The sequence below is a fragment of the Grampus griseus genome, assembly GCF_964374135.1.
Source record: "Grampus griseus genome assembly, chromosome: 9".
In the NCBI taxonomy this organism is placed as follows: domain Eukaryota; kingdom Metazoa; phylum Chordata; class Mammalia; order Artiodactyla; family Delphinidae; genus Grampus; species Grampus griseus.
In genome coordinates, this window is record NC_139003.1 from 5433471 (window position 1) to 5457434 (window position 23964).

The 23964-nt window shown below is 41.5% G+C and overlaps 1 protein-coding gene across 1 annotated transcript in view; it reads right to left on the bottom strand.

Annotated features, from left to right (window-relative positions):
• The window catches only part of GALNTL5 (polypeptide N-acetylgalactosaminyltransferase like 5), a gene marked incomplete at its 5' end in the record, with an annotated part of 67899 nt that extends 49760 nt beyond the window's left edge, over positions 1–18139 (bottom strand). Inside the window, 4 exons of the mRNA XM_082662401.1 lie at positions 302–424; positions 3308–3474; positions 10504–10624; positions 17842–18139. Of these exons, the coding sequence (XP_082518527.1) occupies positions 302–424; positions 3308–3474; positions 10504–10624; positions 17842–18139 (709 nt within the window). The remainder of the gene's footprint in view (positions 1–301; positions 425–3307; positions 3475–10503; positions 10625–17841) is intronic.
• Positions 18140–23964: the final 5825 nt, after the last annotated feature.

A 23964-nucleotide genomic window follows, 5' to 3' on the forward strand; every position in this document is an offset into this window, starting at 1 on the left:
CCAAGAGCGCCCCAGTGGGTTCCCTGCATGTATTTAAAACTCCATCCCAGAGTTTGTACCTGGGGGAACTCATCCTGCGACAGGAGGCTGACATTATGACCCCTGCAAAAGAATATCCTCTATTTGAAATAACGAATTAACGTTTTGAAGCAGAATCTTTTCAGAGTCAAAAGAAGATTAAAGACTCATATGGCTGAAATATATGGAGACGTGGAGGGTCTCCACGAGGATGATTTCCATACAGACAGGAAGATCTCTGTGATGCAGACACAGGGTCATGTTCCCAACGACATGTTCATACCTGAAGCACGTGATGCTCCAATCAGCCTTGCTCGAATCAGTCCCTCTCTCTTTTTGTTTCTTATTAATTTAATCTTTCCCCGAAAAATTTCCAGGTGATAGTCCAGTTTCTCTTTCAAATCATCTGGAAAAAAAGTCAACACTTGACAATTGTAAACTATAAGTACAGAAATTAAACCAATTTCCCACAATTTTCATTGATTCCTAAAAACTATGCTATTCCATAAATGTTCTAACCTTAAAAGAAAATTTTATCAGACGAACATGCATAAAATGTGAACAAAACGTGAACAAAAAGGGATTCAGCATCGAAATCAACTGCAGACATCCTTCTGTGTTTCTAGTGAAATACCTCTATTTTAATAAATCACTATTAAAATTTTAATAGAAAAAGCATGAGTTATGACTCTTTGGGGCAATTTGACTTTATTATTAATAATCGTGCTCTTAACTCTGTAATAATTCCCAGGGAGGTTATCACACCACTCGAGTCTCAGTTTCCTCATCTGTGAGAAGGCAGACGTACCATATTCCTTGCAGGTCTGCAGTGAGAGGAAGAAATCCACGACCCAGCACAGAGCCTGGTACCTAACGGTCACTCAATACTTGGAGGTTAATATGAAGTCTCTGGTGAGATGGATACAGATGCCTCAGAGGTTTAAACTCCTAAGTCCTAGGAATCTGGATCAGGAGGCTGGGGCGCAACAGAAGCAGGTTCACTGCAGTCTCGTCAGAAGGAGGGATCTCTTTCCTTGTCTTTAAGAAGAGTGCCAGGGCCCTGCTCAGAGGCAGACTGCAGGCAGCACAGCTCTGCTTGCAGGGTAGGGGCAGTGTCTCAGCTCAGATGTCTGCAAACCCCTCCCAACATCCGGGACCCAGAGGAACTCTGTGCGGCAGACCTAGGAGTAAATAAGGCCGTGCTGGCAGTGGTCATTGCTGACATGAAGTGGAGGGTTTGGGTCCTTCAGAAGATGGTCATGTCGTTGGCTTGTAGTCGAGAGGTACCAGGACTATGAGAAAGGTGGACAGTAGCAGGTCAGCTCTGGACATGCCTCTCGTGTAACTCAATGGGGGCAGGTGTCTGGGCCCCTGACCCCTGCTATCCCAAGCTGAGGAACTCCATCAGCAGTACCAACTGCTATGAGCTAGAAAAGACTAGCTACAGTTGAAGAAAGTTCTCCTAAGGCCCACATGAAATCGTTGTGGAGTAAAGCAGGGGTACATCAATCCTGAGCTTCATCAGGACACAGAACACCCCATTTCCTGTTTGAGGTTCTGTGTGGGTCCAAGACTAAGCTCCTTGGTGGGGTGGGTGAAATGACCACCAACCAGGTGACCGTGGATCCAGGAGGAGAAGCAGAGTGTCCGGTCCAGCAGTCCAACCATCCCTCAGCCATGAGCAGTGAGTCCTCTGATGCCTAAAGAACATCTGAGGAACCAGGTATGTCTCTGAACTCCTGACATAGATCTGAAAGGCTGTGGGAGGTTCCTTGGTCATCCTGGAATTGCATCTCCATGGCAGGATCCTTGTCCTTCTGGGTGAGAAGTTAGAACTCCACAGTCCAGCAAAGATCCCACCCAGCTCCCTGCTCATGGCTTTACTGGGGCCTTCCTGCCCCACACATGGCCAGATGTGTTGCTCAGGGTACCGGTCAGATAAGGAAGCTGGCTGTCCCTCCACATCCCCTCCTAGGCACAAGACCAGAAATAAACAGTACTGGACCCCTCTGATCTGTGTGGCTCTCACACAAATAATGTCATACGTGATAGTGCCTGGCCAATGAGTGGAACTCCTAAATGTAGCTGACATTAGCTTGAGTTCCCTTTCACTTTTGAGTTGACGCATCTAGTTATTTCTCCGAGGTGAACCTCCCGGGACACCTTCTTTCCTTCCTCTGCCTGTTCCTCTTCCTCCTGTTTCTCCTCCTCTTTTTCTGTCCCGGCCCATAGTGGGTCAGATTCATGGTGGATTAGGTAAACTGTTAGGTAGAAAACTTATCCAATACAGATACATTGCTTCCATGAGAAATGCACCTCACAGGGAACCTGCAGACTTCAAAGAGCTTATCCTTAATCTGGGCCCTCCTGGCTTGCCTGAGGTTTGTAACTAAGTTGTAAACTAGACAGCTAATCTCAGATGCTAAATGGAGTTAATCAGATTTTCTTCTAGTGTCACAGTTCCTTAAAACCAGTGAACATGGAGGAATAAGCCATTAAGTGTAGTTGGCGTGATTAGAATTCTTTCATGTAAAGTACCTAGATTGTGTCATTTCCCTGCATTAAGCCTTGGAATCGTTCCCCATTTTCTCCAAATAAAATTCAAACAATGCCTTCAAGAGGGGCTGCCTTTTTACGTTTCTGGTTTCAGGCCTACCCCCTCCCTCCTAACACTATACTCACACATAATCTACATCAAATACACAACTATTCCAAACTCACTATGTTTTCTCTTGCCTCTGGGCCTTTATAATGCCATTTCCTCTGCCTAAAATACTTTTTCCTTCCTCTCCATCGATATAAGCCCAACTCAGCCTTCAGACCTCAGTTCAGAGAGCACTTTTTTAAAAAAAATTACTTTATTGAAGTATAGTTGATTTACAATGTTGTGTTAATTTCTACTGTACAGCAAAGTGATTCAGTTATACGTATACATATTCTTTTCCATTAGGATTTATCACAGGATATTGAACATAGTTTTCTGTGCTATACGGTAGGACCTTGTTGTTTATCTGTCCTATATGTAAAAGTTTGCTAGATATCACTTCTTGAACATCATGCGTGACCTTTAAAGACCAGCTTGCCCCTACATTTGTCTCATGGAAGCACTAACCATTCCATTAGCCCAACTCCATAAGGACCGGGACCGGCTCTCACATCGCCATGAGTGCACCAAAATGCCTGCCTCAGAACCCACCGGAAAATGTTCTTTGTATAAAATAACTCAAGTGCCACAGAGATAGCGCTGCCTTCAAAGTAGGTTAGATAGATGATTAGCGTCCTGTCTTACCAAATTCACTCATGTCATCTACCAAAATAATTTCTTCAAGGATATGCTGTGGAGTGAGAGTCATGATACTGGACACTGTCCGAAACAAGGCATTAAATTCTTCATTGTGGAAACAAATGACAATGCTGGCAGTAGGTAGGTTGGATGGGTACCGTTTTTTATGACACCTGCAGGCATAAGCAAGAGGAAGAAAACGATTCATCTAAAAGCCTTAGATGTTTTGAGGACTCATTCAAACACCTTTCTTTATTCATATTTTTTCCTCTTTATTCCTTTAATCAATGATTATGATAGTAAGGTGACAGTACATTTAAAATACAAAAATTAAGATACAAAAATTTCTTTAAACTTTTTATGTTGTTCTAATATTTTCTAAATCATTCCTCCCTTCTTAATGCCAGTAATAATTGCTTTTTCCTGAGACTCTGCTTTGATAATATTAGTTCTGTTTTGAACATAGTATAAACACAAATTATTCCTATATTTTGGTTTCTATCATAAAAACGAATTAATAAGCTTATACGCACTGAAAGTTTCAAATTAACTTTACTGTTCTATCTTCAAAGAAAACCTATGTGCTGTTCTTACATTTGTGTAGTCTATTACAACAAAGAAATGTAACGGATATGGTGTAATTAGATTTCTTCCAAGGCTTTGACAAAAAATGTTTTACTATTTTTTTGTGCACTTGAGAGAATAGACCCTGAATTCTAGTAATATTCGTTTTTAGCTGTTAAGTATTGTTTGGATTGCTATATTATTTGGTTGTGTTTTGAAATATTTTGGTTGTAAATGACAAACCCACTGGAACTAGCTTAAGCGTAAGAAAGAGATTCACTGTAAAAGGACCCAAATGTCCCACAGGACCTAGCCAACAGGCAGGAACCTGGAGCCTCCAAGAGCAATTCTAACCAGAGGCTTGAAAGCCACCTGGACATGCTCCATTTCTGTTCTTGTCTTTACATCTGGGAATAATTACAATGATAACAATAACTACATCAACCTACCTCATAGGTTGTGAAGTTTCAATGAATTAATATATGTAAAATGCTCAGGTCAGTGCCTTGCAGTCAGTATTCTACAAGGCTCATTACATGACTCTTATTCTCTCTCTGCAACCTGGCTTGTTTTCCCTCCTTTACTCCACAGAGTGGGAAATGCGGCTGACGCCAGTGTGTCCTACAGTCCAGCATCCAAGGAGAAACTGCTAAGACTTCCCCCTTCCCCAAAATTCACAGGACAGGATTCACTGGCTCAGTTTGGCTTAGGTGCCCATCATGGCCAGATAGTGGGGTCAAAATAGAAAGTCACTCCACGCACTGCCGCCGTGTGCAAAGGGCGCAGTGGGTAGGAAACCCCAGGGAAGGACGTGCTGGGCAGGCAGTCCCACAGGGATCCTGGACAGACTTTCAGGATATTTATGGATTGATGTCACCTTGGAAGAAGAAGACCTTGTGCTGGTTAACTTTTTATCCAAGAGTAGATGAAGATATAGAAGGCATGCTTACCGGGTGGAAATGGACTCGTGCTTCAAGGAATGAGAATATGAGATGACAGAACCAAGAAAAGACCTGAGAGGATGGGAAAAGGGGGCGAGTGCTGTGGGCTGCCCGTGACCTAAAACGTCAGGTGGGAAAATGTCGCCTCACAGAAACAGATAGGATTAAAAGGCTTGCATTCCAGGAGGATCACTGTGTGACCAAAGAGCAAGTAGATGAGACACAGAGACAGAGAGGATGCCTCCAACTAGAGAGAGACGGTGGTCCAGGGTGAACTCAGGCTACTCAGATCAATCTCTAGGATTACATTCAGTCCTGGGTATATCATTTTCAGAAAGCTATAAACTGAGTCCCTTCGGAGGAACAGGACAATGATATTGAAGGAGGCTGAAACCACGTCAGACGTGGTTACACCCCTAAGAGAAGCCTCATGTGTATGGGTTTCTCTAAAATTAATTGATAGGGGCTTCCCTGGTGGCACAGTGGTTGAGAATCTGCCTGCCAATGCAGGGGACATGGGCTCAAGCCCTGGTCTGGGAAGATCCCACATGCCGCAGAGCAACTAAGCCCGCACGCCACAACTACCAAGCCTGTGCTCTAGAGCCTGTGAGCCACAACTACTGAGCCCGCGGGCCACAACTACTGAAGCCCGCACACCTAGAGCCCGTGCTCCGCAACAAAAGAAGCCACAGCAATGAGAAGGCTGCGCACCGCAACGAAGAGTAGCCCCCGCTCACCGCAACTAGAGAAAGCCCACGTGCAGCAACGAAGACCCAATGAAGCCAAAAATAAAAAAAATTAAATGCTAAAAGAATAATTCACAATTCATTCTACGAGGCCAACATTACTCTAAAACAAAACCAGACAAGGACAGTCAGGACAAATACAAATTCATAGCCCTCACGAACACTGATATAAAATTCCAAACAAAATTTCAGCAAATCAAATTCAATAATATATAAAAAGGATAATGCATCATGACCAAGTGGGGAATAGCCCATAAATATAACCTCTGTTTAACACTAGAAAATCAACGTAATTTACCATCTTCACAAACTAAAGATACACACATCTCAATACACAGAAAAGGATGTGACACAATTCAACAGCCGCCTGGTGAAACAATTCTCAGCAAACTAGGAATAGAAGGGAACTTCCTAAACCTGAAAAAGAACATCTATGAAAAGCCTAAAGATAACATCATACTCACTGATGAAAAGCTGAGTGTTAAGAGCAAGAGCACAGCAAGGCTGCCCAATTTCACCTCTTCTGTTCAATGTTATATTAGAGGTTTTAGCCAGTGCAATAAGAAAAAGAAAAGCACGCAGACTAGAAAGGAAGAAGTAAAAGTGCATAGGTCATGCCCATCTACATAGAAAATCCAACAGAGAAATCTTTGTGATCTTGGGCTAGGCAAAAGTAAATTTAAAAATAGAATAGGGCTTCCCTGGTGGCGCAGTGGTTGAGAGTCCGCCTGCCGATGCAGGGGACACGGGTTCGGGCCCCGGTCCTGGAAGATCCCACATACCACAGAGCGGCTGGGCCCGTGAGCCATGGCCACTGAGCCTGCGCGTCCAGAGCCTGTGCTCCGCAACGGGAGAGGCCACAGCAGTGAGAGGCCCACGTACCGCAAAAAAAAAAAAAAGAATAAAATTAAACAATTGAACTCTATCAAAATTAAAAACTTCTGCTTTTCCAAAGGCACTGTTAAAAGAATGAAAAAACAAGCCATAGACTAGGAAAAAATACATGTAATCATCAATATGATAAAGATCTTATACCAAAATATACTAAAAAATTCTCAAAACTCAGTAATAAGAAAACAATCCAATTTTAAAATGGGCAAAATTTAACTTCAATAAAGAAGATACACAGATAGCAAATAAACACATAAATAGATCTCAACATCATTAGACATCACGAAAATGCCAATTAAACCACAATGAGATCCGACTACACATCTATTAGAATGGCTAAAATTCAAAATACTGGCCATACCAAGTGTTGACAAAGATGTGGAGGAATTGGAAATCTCATTCATTGCTGATGGGAATGTAAGATAATACAACTACTTTAGGGAAACGGCAGTTTCTTTAAAAATTAAACATACACCCTAAGATCTAGCCATTCCACTTGCAAAATATTTACATAAGAGAAAAAAGAACATCTGTTATGCAAAACTTGTCTTAAGAATATTCACACCAACTTTATTTGTAATAGACAAAAACCGGAAACAATCTGTCCTATCAACAGATGAATGGATAAACAAATTGTAGCACATCCGTACAGTAGAGCGCTACTCAGCAATAAAAAGGAGCTCCTTGCGACAACATGGCTAAATTTCAAAATAATTATGCTGCATAAATTTTATTTATATAAAATTCTAGAGAAGAAAAATGAGCCTATAGCTGAGCAATCTCATTCCAGAAATCTTTACTCCATATATACTAACATGAGGGCATGAAAATATGTGTACAAGAGTGTTTATTACATCATTTTTGAAAAGTTGAAAAATTAAAAACAACCAGGATTTCTATTAATGGGGAAACTGTATATTTATACAATGGATAACTGCTCTCAAGTGTTAAAATGAATGAGGCAAATTTTATGTGTAATGCTTTGAAAAAGTTCTCCACGATATGTTGTTAAGTTAAAAAAAAACACATTATAAAATATAAAAAGTAAAGCCCATTTTCACTAAAATGATATGATTATATTGTATGCTTACTGTCTACTTATAAATATGTGTATGTGTCTATAAATTCTGGAAGGATATACACTAATATCCTGACAGTGATGATCTCTCTGTGTCAAGTGGGGGGAAAATAGTTAGGTGACACCTTATGCATTAAGACAGAAGAAAAATCCCTAGGATCATGTGTGTTTTTAGTTTCCCTTTTTATGCTTTTTTATATTTTCCAGGTTTTTCACAATTAACATTTAAAAGAAATCTGCACCTTTATTAATTACAAGAGGATAAATGGTAATTTTACTGTGCAGAAAATCTGACAGTCGTTTTAATCAAGTGATCAAATTAACTTCACCACATGTCACTTCACCAGTAATGGGACAAAGAGACATCGTGTGCCTTTTAATACAATGTGCTGAGAAGGATATGACATTCCTTCCATGGTATTCCTATCAAAAATGCATGACCCGGATTTGATCACAAGGAAACATCAAACTCAAATTGAGGAGCATTCTACAAAATAAATGGTTAGATCTCTACAACTGTCACAGTCGTGGAAGATAAAGACTTAGGAACAGTTTCAGATGAAAGGAAACTCAGGGGACAGGAACCCTGCACACAGTCTGTAGTCCTGGGTTAGATCCTTCCAGAAAGAGGATGCTAGTGGGTTAAGTGTAAAAACTTGAATACCGTCTGTACATTCGCTAATGGTATTGTATTGTTAATTTGCTGGTTTTGTTTATTGTTCTGGTTCTGAGGGTATGGACGATGTTAACATTTGGGGAATCTAAGAAAATGCTAGGCAGGAATTCTATGAAATATTTTTGCAACAATTTTGTAAGTCTGAAATTATTTCAAAATTTAAAAGTTGAGAAATAAATGTAATTGGAAAACCAATCAACAAAAAATCTATTCTTCAAAGATTTGTATCAAGTATTTCTCTAGTTCAGTGAAAATAATAATATGAATTTTAAAGTAAGGCAAAGCTGAAATGGAGGGCTTCCCTGGTGACACAGTGGTTGAGAGTCCGCCTGCTGATGCAGGGAGCACAGGTTCGTGCACCAGTCTGGGAGGATCCCACATGCCGCGGAGCAGCTGGGCCCATGAGCCATGGTCGCTGAGCCTGCGCGTCCGGAGCCTGTGCTCCGCAACGGGAGAGACCACAACAGTGAGAGGCCCGTGTACCGCAAAAAAAAAAAAAAAAAAAGTCCATATTTCCTAAAGCAATCTATAGGTTCAATGCAATCCCTATCAAAATTACAACGGCATTTTTCACAGAAATAGAACAAACAATACTAGAATTTGTGTGGAATTACGAAAGACCCCAAATAGTCAAAGCAATCTTGAGAAAGAAGAACAAAGCTGGAGGACTCACACTCCCTGATTTCAAACTATATTACAAAGCTATTGTAATAAAAACAGTATGGTACTGGCATAAAAAGACACATAGATCAATGGAGCAGAGTAGAAAGCCCAGAAATAAACCCACACATATATGGTCAATTAATTTACGACACAGGAGCCAAGAATATATGATGGGGAAATAACAGTCTCTTTAATAAATGGTGTTGGAAAAACTGAACAGCTGCATGCAAAAAAATGAAACTGGACCTCTATCTTACACCATACCCTCAACTTAACTAGAAATGAATTAAACAAATATAAGACCTAAAACCATAAAACTCCTGGAAGAAAAGATAGGCAGTAAGCTCCTTAACATCAGTCTTGATTTATTTGGATCTGACACCAAAAGCAAAGGCAACAAAAGCAAAAATAAATAAGTGGGACTACATCAAACTATAAAGCTTCTGCACAGCAAAGGAAACCTTCAACAAAATGAAAAGTCAACCTACTGAATGGGAGAAAATATTTGCAAATCATATATCTGATAAGGGGTTAATACCTAACATATGTAAAGAACTCATACAACTCAATATTGAAAAAAACAAACCAATCTGATTAAAAAATGGGCAGAGGATCTGAATAGACATCTTTTCCAAAGATGACATACAGATGGGCAACAGGCACATGAAAAGATGCTCAGCATCACTAATCATCAGGGAAATGCAAATCAAACCCACAATAAGATATCAATTCACACCTGTTTGAATGGCTCTTATCAAAAAGACAAGAAGTAACAAGAGTTGGTGAGGATGTGGAGAAAAGGGAACCCTTGTGTGCCTTTGGTAGGAATGTAAATTGGTGCAGCCACTATGGAAAACCAGTATGGAAGTTCCTCAAAAAATTAAAAATAGAACTGCCATATGACCCAGCAATTCCAATTCTGGGTATTTACCTGAAGAAAACAAAAGCACTAACTCAAAAAGATACATGCACCCCCCATGTTCACATTACAGCATTATTTACAAGCCAAGACATGGGAGCAACCTAAGTGTCCATGGGTGGATGAATAAAGAAAAGGTAATATATATCTATATAGGTATACTATATGTTATATATCTACATCTATATCTATATATATAATTCAGCCATAAAAAAGGAGGAAATCTTGCCATTTGCAATAACATGAATGGATCTTGAGGGCATTATGCTAGTGAAACAAGTCAGAGAAAGACAAATACCATATGCTCTCACATGTAGAATCTCAAACAAACAAAACACAACCCGCCTCCCCCCCCCCCCCCAAAAAAAAAACAAGCTCAAGATACAGAGAACAGATTGGTGGTCACCAGAGGCAGGGGGCGGGTGAAATGGGTGAAGGAGGTCAAAACGTACAAACTTCCAGTTATAAAATAAATGTCACAGGGATGTAATGTATAGCATGGTGACTGTAGTTAATAATACTGTATTGCATATTTGAAAGTTACTAAGAAAGATCTTAAAAGTTCTCATCACAAGAAAAAAATCTTTTTTGTATCTATGTATAGGGACCGATGTTAACTAGACTTACTGTAATGATCATTTTGCAACATATACAAATATCAAATCATTATGTTGTATATCTGAAACTATGTGATATGTAAAAAAATATATAAGGAGGAACATACATTTTATTCCTGGTGTCTGGCACATCTCTGTAGTTGCCCAAGTTTTTACTGATAATGGAATTAAATCCATATTTTGAATATCCATGAATAAGTTCTGGGTCCAAATACTTAAAATCCTTACCTGCAAGAAAAGGTATTAGTCACATAAGTATAGGTTTACTACCATCACGTTGATAAAGGACAATAACAACCATATCCTGAATTCACTCCTTTTATAACATGTCAGAGTAGTTTCCCTGGAACCGAAACTACTCCCAGATGACAAGGTTAAAATCAAAGTATTCACAGAAATCAAAGCAGATTCCTTAGCAAAGTATGAACAACAAGCTACTCTAGAGTCATTCAGTTTCTCCAGAGAAGGAAGTGCTCAGCCTCCTTGGTCCCATCATGATTTGCAACTGTCGTGTGAAATTATATTAACTGAGGGATCTAGGGAAGGTGGGAGAATGGGAGCTGAAGCCCCTCTCCCAAAACTCCGTTTGAGAGAATAATACAAGATGACAGAGGATAACCCAAACCTATCAGTCATAGCAATAAATGAAGTTGGCATAGATTTCCTGTTAAAAGATAAAAAACTCTTAGATGGTAATAAAAAACGAAATGTAACCATAAACGATAAATAAGATGAACTAACATGGTTAAAAGCGAGAGAACGGTCAAAGACTACAGGAGTCAAAATCATTTTTAAAGCACAGAATTCACGGGAAGGACAATCCAGGTCATTTATACTCACAATAAGTCACAGTAAAGGTTTAATAGTAAAGAGCTTGTAGACATCAAATAATGCTGCAACAAAATACTTAAAGAAAAATTGTTCGAAATATCAATATATGTTGCCACAAACGAACGGTAATGGAAGTTTTTCAGAACAACTCTGAATCAGACAAAAAGTTAGAAACTTGAATAACGTAATTAGTTAAGTTTCCTTAGTAGATTTTAGGTTGTGCTTTGTTTTTGAGAGAATAAACTTTCTTTTCCAATGCCCGAAGGGTGTTTTCCAAAACTGGTATAAATTCTATACTGGATATAAAGAGGATTCCCATCAAAAAGTGACCCCATTTCCCCTCGGTCTTCTTTCTTACACCTAAAAACTCCTTGGCTCTGAAAGGCGAGTGTAAGGAGGCAGGTTGCCTGGGAGCCCCAGGACAGGGGCAAGGACATGGTGGGCTCCTGATTTCTTTGTTGCCTCCCGTAAATCCCAGACAGGGGGCTGTCAAAGGCTGCAGGTGGAACCACTAATGGGCACAGACAAAACAAGCGCCAGGATAAGCCTGTTCCTCCAGCCACAGGGCCAGGAAAAAGGACAACTAACCACAGAAACCCTCTGGCAGCACCCACTCTAGTCCAATCAAGCACCAACGGGAGAACCACACCGGCCCCTGTTGGCTCCAGTGGGGAGAGCAAGGAGCGCATCCACCTCTACTCCAAGGGAACAAGGGGCCGTGCTCCTCTCCCCTCAGCATAACCTAGCCTTCCATCCCCCTTCCTGGCAGAAGAAGGCAGTGTTCTGATTACCTGTCTGGATGGTGTGGGTGGGCTGAGCAGGGAGCTGGTCTTCCAGAAGCCTGCCTGGTAGAAGCAGGTGGTGCTCTGATTCTCCCTAAGGTAGTGTCTTGTCAGTGGCGTGCTGAGCCTCCAGTCCCACCTGGCAGCAGCAAGGCTTAACGACATGGTGCAAGGTGAGGCTAGTCACTACGCCATGTACCCACTGCCCCTCATATCCATGGGGGCCCGGGGAGAGCTGAACCTCCACCCTCAATGGCAGCAGGTTGTGCAAAGCAGGATAGTTGATACTCTGCTTACCCCATCTCCTGACCCTGGCATCAGGGAGGCCCACTGGGGAGCTGAACTCAGAGACAACAATGTCATGCAAATCAGCGCCCATTTCCCCAATGGGGCTGCTGAACGTCCCCTCCACCATCCACAGCGTGGCAGTGCCCACGCTCCACGGTTGCCAGGGTGGAGTCGGCAGGCCCAGAAGGAAGCAAACACACCCACCCCCCTGGTCCTTGTGCTGCATCTTAACAGAGGTCGGCCTAACAAAGAAGCTTAAACAGGACCCAGAGTTTCATAATCTCCAAAATGTCCAGGATACAATCAAAAATCTCTCGTACAAAGAACCAGGGAGATCTCAAATTGAATAGGAAAAGACAATTGACAGATGTCAATACCAAGATGAATCAGAGGTCAGAATGATCTCAGATCCTAAAGCAGCCATCATAAAAATGCTCAGAAACAGAAAAAGGGGAAATCTCAGCAAAGAAATAGAAGTTATAAAAAAGAACCAAATGGAAATTATAGAACTAAAAATAACCTAATAAAAACTCGCTAGATGGGCTTAATATTAAGTAGAATAGTGGTAACAGAATCCACCTACTCTGAGCAATGGAGAAAATAGACTAAAAAAAAAAATGAAGAGAGTCTCAGGGACCTGTGAACTAACAACAAAAGAGCTAATATTCGTATTATTGGAGTCTCAGAAGGATAGGAGAGTGAGGAATGAAAAAGTACTCTTAAAAAATAATAGTAGAGGGCTTCCCTGGTGGCGCAGTGGTTGAGAGTCCGCCTGCCAATGCAGGGGACACGGGTTCATGCCCCGGTCTGGGAAGATCCCACATGCAGCGGAGCGGCTGGGCCCGTGAGCCATGGCCGCTGAGCCTGTGCGTCCGGAGCCTGTGCTCCGCAACGGGAGAGGCCACAACAGTGAGAGGCCCGTGTACCACAAAAAAAAAAAAAATAAAAAAAAAAAAATAATAGTAGAAAAGTTCACGAATTTGGTGAAAGATGGACATCTACAGCTTCAAGAGGCTGAGGAAACTCCCAAGTAGGATACACCAAAGAAATCCATGCCACATCATAATTAAGCTTCTGAAAACTCCAGACGAAAGAAAACCCTCAAAAGCTGCAGACGGAAAGGAGGCAGTACTCACAGAGGAGAGATCTGAATGTCTGTGGATTTCTCGTCTGAATCGTGGAGGACAGAAGGAAGTGAGAAAACATTTTCGAGTGCTGAACAGAAAGAACTATCATCAGCAAAGCCTAGGTCAGCAAAAATATCCTTCGGGAATCATGAGAAAAATAAAGATACGTTCAGATGAAGAAACACTAAGAATTTGTGACTAGCAAACCCACCCTCAAAGAATCGAAAAAGAAAGTTCTGTAAACCAAAAAAGGAAAATCATAGCAGATGAAGGGTTGCAACCTCAGAAAAGAAAAAAGAACATCCAAAAGGGTAAAAAATATACTAGCCTGTGCTCGTGAGTTTCTTAAGTCTCATTCAGTGATTGGAGCAGACACTACAACACCATCTGATGTGGTGATCCATGTACACGGAGGAAATGCTGAAGACAATCGTATTTTAAAATGGAGGATGCTAATGGACTTTGCTTTTTACGCTTTACTGGAAGTGGCAAAACATTGATTCAAGGAGACCTCAGTGAGTTACATACGTATCATGTTAATACCTAGAGCAACCACGAACAGAGCTACACGAAGCAATACATTAAAAGAATACTGGAAGTAAATCAAGACGGGATTCTGACACATGTTCAGGTAACTCACAATAAGGTAAGAAAAGAGAACAGAAGAATGAGAAATGGAAGAAGCAAACAAAAAAATAATAAAATGGCTGACTTAAACCTTAACGTATGAAAAATTATATTAAATGCAAATGATCTAAATATATCAGTTAAAGACATAGACTGTCAGAGTGCATTAAAAAATATGCTCTGGGCTTCGCTGGTGGCGCAGTGGTTGAGAGTCCGCCTGCCAATGCGGGGGACACGGGTTCGTGCCCCGGTCTGGGAAGATCCCACATGCCGTGAAGCGGCTGGGCCCGTGAGCCATGGCCGCTGAGCCTGCGTGTCCGGAGCCTGTGCTCCGCAACCAGAGAGGCCACAACAGTGAGAGGCCCATGTACCGCAAAAAAAAAAAAAATATATTCTAACAATATGCTGTCTACAAGAAACTCCCCTCGATGTGATGTAGGTGGATTGAAAGTAAAAGGATAGAAAAAGATACATCTTGCAAATAATTTTAAAAGCAGGACTAACTACATTAATGTCAGATAAAATAGACTTTAGAACAAAGAAAATTACTAGAGACAAAGAGAGACAGTATATACTGATAAAAGATCAGCCTACCAGTAATATATGATGATCCTAAATAGAAACATACCAAAAAAGAGTCTCAAAATACATGAAACAAAAACGCATAGGGTTGAAAGGAGAAACAGACAGACCCATGATTATAATTGAGCTCTTCAACACCCACTCTTAGCAGTTGTCAGAACTACTAGCCAAAAACTCAGCAAGGATACATAAGAATTGAACAATACAACCAATCAACCGGATATGACTGAGATTACATATACATAAAACACTTCCCCTAACAATACTGGAATACACATTTTTTTTCAAAGTATCCATGGAGCATTCACCAAGATAGGCCATATCCTGGATCATAAAACAAACCCCCAAAAAACCCTAAAAGAATCGGAATCATAGCGTATATTTTGTGACTACGGCGGAATCAAACTGGATGTCAATTATAGAAAGACAGAACATTATTCAAAACACTTGGAAATTAAACAGTCTATTTCCAAATAATCCAAGAAGAAAGTCTCAAAGGGAATATAAAAATACATAGAATGGAATGAAAATGAAAATTCAACATATTAAAATATGTGGGATGCAGGTAAAGCAATATTATTAAGATATTAATTCTCCCCAGACTGATCTATAGACTCAATTCAATTCCATTCAAAATACCAGCAGGCTTTTTTGTAGAAATTGACAAGCTGTTTCTAAAATATATACGGACAAGCAAAAGACCTAGAGTAACCAAAACAATTTCTAAAAAGAATGAGAATAGCGTTCAGAAACAGATCCAACAAAAATGGCCAATTGATTTTTTAAAAATAAATATATTTATTTTAGGCTGCATTGGGTCTTCTTTGCTGTGCGTGGGCTTTCTCTAGTTGGGGTGAGTGGGGGCTACTCTTGGTTGCGGTGCGCGGACTTCTCATTGCGGTGGCTTCTCTCTTTGCGGAGCATGGGCTCTAGGCGCACGGGCTTCAGTAGTTGTGGCACGCAGGCGCAGTAGTTGTGGCTCACGGGCTCTAGAGTGCAGGCGCAGTAGCCGTGGCACACGGCTTAATTGCTCCGCAGCATGTGGGATCTTCCCGGACCAGGGTTCGAATGTATGTCCCCTGCACTGGCAGGCGGATTCTTAACCAGTGTGCCACCAGGGAAGCCCTGGCCAATTTATTTTTGATAAAGGAACCAAGATGGCAAAAGGAAAGTTTTCCAACAAATGGTGTTGGATCCATATGGAAAAATGAACTATGATCCTTACCTCACAGCATCACAGAAATTAATTCAAAACGGAGTTAATGTAAAACCTAAAATTTTAAAATTTCTATAAAAAAAAGACGATAGAAGGAAATATTTGTGAACTTGAGGTAGGCAAAGATTTCTTAGATAAAACATAAAAAACATAAACCACACAAGAAAATGTGATAAATTGACCACAGAAATTTAAAATCTTGCTTCTTGAATGAAACCACTCAGAGGAGAATGAAGATGCCCGGCATGGTGACTCTAGTCAGCACACTGTTTTATATACTTGCAAGTTGCTAAGAGAGTATACCTTAAGTTACCTCTTGAAGTACTGAGATAACTTTTATCCTTTCCAAAGAAAATGTAATGAATAATAATGGTGAATTATGTGATTATAAATAATCTTGTTTTCAACTGTAGAAATTAGAAAACATTCTCCTCTTGGAATATAAGAATAAATTGTATATTAACAGTAAAAAAAGAAAAACAAGAAAAAAGTTATCATCACAAGAAAAAAAATGGTAACTATGTGTGATAACGTATATTAATTAAATTTATTGTGGTAACCATTTTGCAATATATACATATATAAAAATCATTGTGTTGTACACCTAAAATGAATACAATGATATCTATCAATTATATCTCAATTAAAAAAAAGAGAGAATGAAAAGACAAGGCACAGACTTGTGCAAAATATTTGCAACTCACAAATCAAAGGATTTGATACCAGAATATATTTTAAAAGTCTTAGAAATCAGAAGACAGACATCCCAATTTAAAAAGGGACAGAAGACTTGGAGAGACACTTAACAAAAGGAGATGTACGTGGGGCCATTAAGCACATGAAAAGGTGTTCAAAATCCTTAGTTGTGGGGAAATGCACATTAAGGCCACAATGATACCATTACTCACCCATTAGAATGGTTAAAATCTAAAAATCTGACCATGTCAAGTGTTGGCCAAACCTGGAGAAAATGCAATTCTCATCCACTGCTGAAGGAAATATAAAATGGCACCCTTCCTTTGGAAACCGGTTTGTCATTTTCTTTACAGTTAAGCATACAGCTACCATATGACCCATCCATCCCATACCTAGGTATTTACCTGAGAGAAACAAAATATGCTTATACAAAGACTTACATGTTAATACCCATAGTGGCATTGCAATTCATTCCAGAATAGTTACAAATATATTAAAAATACATACTATGGGTCTTCCCTGGTGGCGCAGTGGTGAAGAATCCACCTGCCAATGCAGGGGACACGGGTTCAAGCCCTGGTCCGGGAAGATCCCACATGCCGCGGAGCAACTAAGCCCGTGTGCCACAACTACTGAGCCTGCACTCTAGAGCCTGTGAGCCACAACTACTGCAGCCCATGTGGCACAACTACTGAGCCCACGTGGCACAACTACTGAGCCCACGTGGCACAACTACTGAAGCCCGCGTGCCTAGAGCTCGTGCTCTGCAACAAGAGAAGCCACCGCAATGAGAAGCCTGCGCACCACAATGAAGAGTAGCCCCCACTCGCCACAACTAGAGAAAGCCCGTGCACAGCAACAAGCAACAAAGACCCAACGCAGCCTAAATAAATAAATAAATTTATGTTTAAAAAGACATACTGTATTTTTCTTAAAGAAAATACATAAAAGAAATGAGGAAGATCTCTAAGGAGGAGGAAGAATTGGGGTGAAGTTTTTACTGTACCTATTAAAATTTATTTCTTTGAAACACAGAAAGCTATCTGAAACAGATACAGCAAACTACATAAAAATTGTTAAATTTAGGTGGTAAATACATACAAGCCTGTTTTATTATTTTCTCTCTGTGTGTGTGTGTGTGTGTGTGTATGAATATATATGAATATATCTGAGAAATATTTCATAATTTAAAATTGAATTGCTCTAAAAAAGGACATTCTCTCACTCTTCCCAGTTATTAAATTTATGGTATATTTTCCCCTTAAAATGGATAGCAGAGGAAATCAAAATACTTACCTAATTTTAAAAATGACTTCTGTTCTGTAGTTTCATCTTCATTAGGCCTTTTGACTCTTACATAAGGTCTTGGTATTTGCACTGAGCCATGTGTAGTTTGCAATTTCTTCCCAAGGGACCAAATTAATGGCTTTCCTTTCTCCTGGATCTTCTTCTCCTCATTCTTCACAGGATTACGGTGAAAATAAATACTAAAGATGGCTGTCCAGATCCCAAGTGTCAAGGATCCATAGAGTAAACATTGAATTATAACATTCCTCATTGTAAACCTAGCATTTTTGAAGGTCCATTTTAACATTTCCTAAACCAGAAGGATTTAAGAGAAGCTGTATTAGCTATTTTGATGGTTTAGAGATCATCGACTTGGCTTAAATTCAATTTACAGTGCTTTAAAAACAGGATTATTTTGATATCAGCGCTTATCATATACTTTGATACGAGAAAGTGTATCCTTTAAAAAAACTCTTAAAACTGATATTCATCAAATTTCTTAACATGAAAATGTATAACGTGCTTATAAAACATACACTATCACTTAAAGTCATTGACCCAGACTCCTGAGATCAAACTAAAGCAAACAACGTGAAAGAAGGGTTTCTCATCCCTTCCACCTTCTCGACGCATCTAGGAGTGATGGCACAGGTCTCTGTTTTAAAAAGCTGATTTGACACTAATCAGACTGTTAGAAATGTAAAAACATGCACTATCCCATGGTGGAAAGAAAGTGGGCAGTGAGAAGTGCGGACCCCCCTGATGGGACTGTGAAATGGTACAGCCACTCTGCAATCTCTGCAGGTTGAATCTATACATAGGGAATGTGGAAGTAGTTCCCTCCCTAGAAATACACCCCAAAGAGACTCTCGCCAGGAGACATGTACAAGAACATTTACTGGAGTCATGTTTGTGGTAGAAAGTAGATACAACTCTAGTTTCCCTCAACAGAAGAACTGATAAACTGAGGCTGTTCATTCAGCATTGGAAATGAACCTACTGGAGCGACACGGATTAATATCGTAAAATCTAAAAAACATAATGTTGCACAAAAGACAAGTAGGGTATGATGTTACCTATATAAATTTGGAAAACACGAAAAGCAGTGCAATTGTTTATGCGTACGCTTGAGGGTAGCAAATGTTAGGGGAAAATACCATGCGTGTGCACGGTCTACACAAATATAGGAAAAATACAGGATAGTGATAACCTCTGTGTGGGAGGGCGTCAGGAGGAGGATAAAGAGCTCGGACTGTGTCCTTAATGCTTTTTATTTTGGTCGTGGGTTGTGGGATCTTAGTTCCCCGACCAGGGATTGAACCTGGGCCCTCGGCAGTGAAAGTGAGGAGTAGTAACCACTGGACCGCCAGGGAATTCCCCTTAATGCTTACTTTTTAAAAGTTCTGAAGCAAATATGGCAAAATGAGGAGGTTTGATAAAGCTTGATGACGTGCACACAGAGTGTTCCTGACATTCCTCTCTGTATTTCTCCTATGTTTGAAATATTTCATAATTTATCCAAAAAGAAAGTCTTGAGAGGCTTCCTTTAAAGTTGATAGATTGAATATGTGTGTCTGTGTCCTCTCCCTCCTGACTCAACTGTGAACAAAAATGAAGCTGAAAGCTCTCCTGGGAAAAGAGTGGTAGAGAGAAAAATGCACGGCGATGTCAGTACAGGTTTGGAAGACACACTATTGGCCGTGTGACCATGACTTGGAAGGACAGAGGGAGTCACGGGTGGGCGGAGCGAGGACTCTGAGACAGATTCGCGTCTAGCAGACCCCAGGGCAGCTCAGGGTTTGGAGGCCCAGGCTTGTCCGGGGGCAGGAGGGGAGGCTTTGGAAAAGGTCACATGCTTCCATGCAGAACAGTCGGCTCTGGACACCCCTCCCTGCACAGAAAAGTCAGACAAGAGTCTGGCAATTTCTTCTCTGGAGAAATGGGACTGTAGAGGCTCAGCCTCCACAGAAGGAAGCTTGAGGCTGAGGTCAGGGGAGTCACCTGGCTCTCTTTCCCGCTTCACGCACAGGATCCCAGCAGCCAGGCTGCTCAACCTGAGGTAGGAGAGGGGAGAATTATTCTGTGATGAGAAGACAGGCCCCAGAGAAAAGCCCCCCTCACAGTGAAGCGTAAGGGGTGCTCAAGAAAGCAGCCGACCCCCCACGTGTCACTGTGAAGACAGGACACCTGTGGGAGGGGGTGAGCCCAACACCCAGAGGTTCCCGACAGCGTGTTACAGTCTCACTTTTCCGCTGGAATGGAATGCTGTTATGGACTGAATTGTGTCTCCCTAAATTCATGTGTTGAAGTCCTAACTCCCAACGTGACGGTATTTGGAGATGGGGTCTTTAGTAATGAAGTTTAAATGAAGTCATTAGGGTGGGCCCTGATCCAATAGGACTGGTGTCCTTATAAGAAGGGGAAGAAACACCAAGGGTGCAGGCACAGAGGAAAGGTCATTTGAGGACACAGTGAGAAGCTGGCCGTCTGCAAGCCAAGGAGAGAGGCTTCAGAAGACACCAACCCTGCTGACACCTTGACCTCGTACTTCTGGGTTCCAGAATTGTGAGAAAATAAACGTCTATCGTTCAAGCCACCCAGTCTAAGGGACTTCGTTGCGGTTGCCCTAGTAAACTAGTACAGACGCCAAGGACTGGCTGAGGTGCTTGAGGGAAGCCTTCAGAAAGAAAGAAAATACAAATTGAACCAGAAAAGGGGAACAGCAAATGAGAGCTTTCGAAACATCAAAACACTGATTTTGATTGTTCAGAGAGAGCTAAGAAGACATTACATTTATGAAACCAGAGAAGCAGGCTTGAAAAAGGAACACTTAGAGAACAAAAAGAGGCTGCTGAAACTTAAGGCATGATCGCTAAAATTAAAAATCATCAGAAGGTTGTTAAATAGCATGAAAGGAATACTCTGGAAGCACAAATAAATGAGAAAGAGGGGAAAAAAATGAGAGATGTGATATTTCATTCTACGAAGTATCGATATAACATCCAACTAGTGCAAAGGGTTCCAAAAGGTGATCAGAGAAAAGAGGAGAAAAGCATCAAATAAATAATACAAACATTTCCCCCAGAACTAAAAGGGCCCATAGGATGGCCAATGTGGTCGATGCAAAAAGATCCTAAAAACTTCCAGAGGCAGGAGAAACAGGTGACATATACGAGAAGGAGAAGCAGAATGAGATCAAATTTCTCAACAGCACTGTTGGGTTCTGAAAAACTGCAGAGAAATGGCTTCAAAATTCTGTTAAATGATATTCCAGCTAGATTTCTATATCTAGTCAAAATTTAATAAAGCTTGAGAGTAGAATAAAGATGTTTTCAAAAACAAATTACACTCCTTGCCTTCCTTTTTGGGAAACTATGTGTGGATTGTAAGTGCCAACAAGACAAAGAATAAACAAAGAGCACAAGGACCCAGGGTAGTGGATTCAACCCAGGAGAGACGCAGAGCAGTCTCGGAGGGCAGGTGTGAAGTGGGCTTAGGGTGCAACCAGCAGAGATTGGAACAGAAGCTGGTGTTGAGCTCCGGGCGCTGCACCCCTACCCCACAAAGGAGATGGGTCCAAAGGATATCAGATTTGATGAATTATTTGGGGGTGGGGAAGTGCAGGTAGATGATCTCTATGATGGTAAAAACTAAGGAACAATATTGATAGAGTGATGAAGATGTAACCACTGATAACTGTATTAACCAAAAAAAAAAAAAAGTCACATAGATTTATTGGAAAATAAGCTAAAAAACATAGAAGCCATGTAAGAAAAATGAAGTCGGTGTATAAAATAGATAAACCAAGAAAGAGAAGTCTGAGAATATTATTTAAAATGTGAAGGTAACCGTCATAAGAAACAGATTAAAGAGTCTCTTGTTTTTAGGGAGTTGAACTGGGGTTGGGGTCAGTGTGGGAATTGGGAAGGGCCTGCTGACTTTCTTTTAAGATTTTGTTTTTATTTTATTTTTTATACATATGTATTACTTTGATAAACGTTTTTGAAGCAAAGATTTTAAAAAAAGATTGAAAATGAAAACAAAATGTGAAAATAAATCAAACAGCATCAATACTGGCAAACACGTGAACATAGATGCTCCCATCCCTGTCCCTTTAAGTCCCCTGATGTCCTGACTCCTGGGAAAAGTAATCAGTGAAACGAGTCTCATGCTCTCCAGGTCCCTCCTGGGTCCAGGTCCCTCTGGCATGGGTTTTCCTTCTCATGCTCCAATTCTTCCCAAGTGACTTCCTGGCACTGGAACATTTAGCATCATCTCCCACTTTTACCCTTTCTCGGACTCGAGGGAAGAATCTGGCTTCTACAGTTTTGACCTTGGCCCTTCCCTAGGAACAAGCTTGCACATCCACTGTGGTTCTTACTGCTCTTGTTCATGTAGGAAACCCATACTGCTCAACAGAACCCAGTGGCCATAACGGCTCCACGGCCTCAAACCACCAGAAAGAGACCTGAACACACCTGGGCACAATGCCTTAGGCAGTGGTGGGCACCTGTTCCCCCTACTGCCAAAGGCTCACAGCCAAGTCCATGCCCCAGAATGACCTCTGGCTGAGGTAAGCTGCTTTGCCCAAGGTTCCCCCTCCTTGAGGGAACTCACGCTTAAAGACTGGTCGATGGGTGGAAGCCTCTTGTCTCACTTTGGGATGACTCTGAAGGCCCCTCCGGCCCAGAGTTGCCCACGGGACTGGCAGGGGCCCCTCAACCACATCACACTCCAACCTCTTCCTCTGCTTGACCCATTTCCCTCACTTTGGAAAGCCAAACCCACGTCAATAAAGTGCTTCCATGCAAATCTCAGAGTCCGTTTTCTGGGGAACTCGAACTACAAGAGTTGGTAGTAGGAGTGGTCCTGGGAAACGGTCTAAAATGGGGTTTAGGGGCTGGGTCACCCTTAGCTGACTTCCCTGAGGACCCACTGCTGGTGGAAAGGCAGCATTCTGATAGCCCCTTAATGAAGCAGTTTCCTCACTAAAACTTTGCTGTGGTGACCTGGGGTGGAATCCTGGTGGAAAGGAGTGTTCTGGTTGGCACATTTGAGAGATGAGGGCAGGGACTGGTCACCACAAGTACCACGGAATCAGGATGGTTGTAGTTGAGGCTGTGGACGCAACTGAGAAAAGTAATGGAAAGCTGAGGGTTATTCGTCCCCCATTTAAGGCAAAATATCTGAGTCCGAGGGCCTCCTTAGCAGGGTATAAAAAGACTCATCCCTACAACCAAAGGGCAAGAAAGCAGGGCTTGATGAGGGCAGCTGAGCTGCAGGGAAGGGAAGGTTGATTCTCACCTTGGCTAGTGTCAACCCAGGAAAGGAGGGAGACCGAGCCTCGGGATGGGAGTGTATGGGTGGAGACACGCCGGAAACCCCAGACCCACCGGACACTCTGGACCCACAGCAATGGCCCCTCCTCTCCACGAAAGGCTAGCTCTCCTCCTCTCCTTGAAAATAACACAGCGGCCTCCGTTTCAAAAGGCAACACCTGCCCTCCCTCAGGGTCACCTCTCAAGTCCGCTCCTGGCCACCAGGTTAGTAACGAGGACAAAGTCATAACATAGCTTGGCCGGGAATGTGTGAGGCCCCCTCTGTTCTCCCAGAACTGCAGGGCCCAGGCGTCACCACCCACTGGAGTCAGGGGCCTGTGCCTGGGCTGAGTCCTGAGGATGCTCGGTAAAGGGAGGGGACATAAAGCTGGATTCGGGAGAGTTTATCAGTATGGGAGCGTTCCCCTAGGACACAGGATCTAACGTCCTGACAAAGATCCTGGTTGCACAATAAAGGCTCATTGACTGAATGAATAACACTCTAAAAACGAAATATTTAATTATGCAAAGAAAATGTATCGAATGTGTAAGAGAAGAAGATAAGTTCTAACTAGGGGAAATGGATGGAGTAAAAGAACTGAAAAGAGAATGAAGCTGTTTTAACATATTACCACCACATCTTCCTATTAGTGTCTAAATTTTGAGAGACATCTGTTTTGATTTTCTCCAAAACCCAAAAGCAATTAGAAACTAGTGAAAGAAGAAAATAGGTGAGGGGAGGCCACCAAGTTTACTATACAAAACATACACATGAATTCGTATGATAGAATTATTACTGAAAAATAAAATAAAT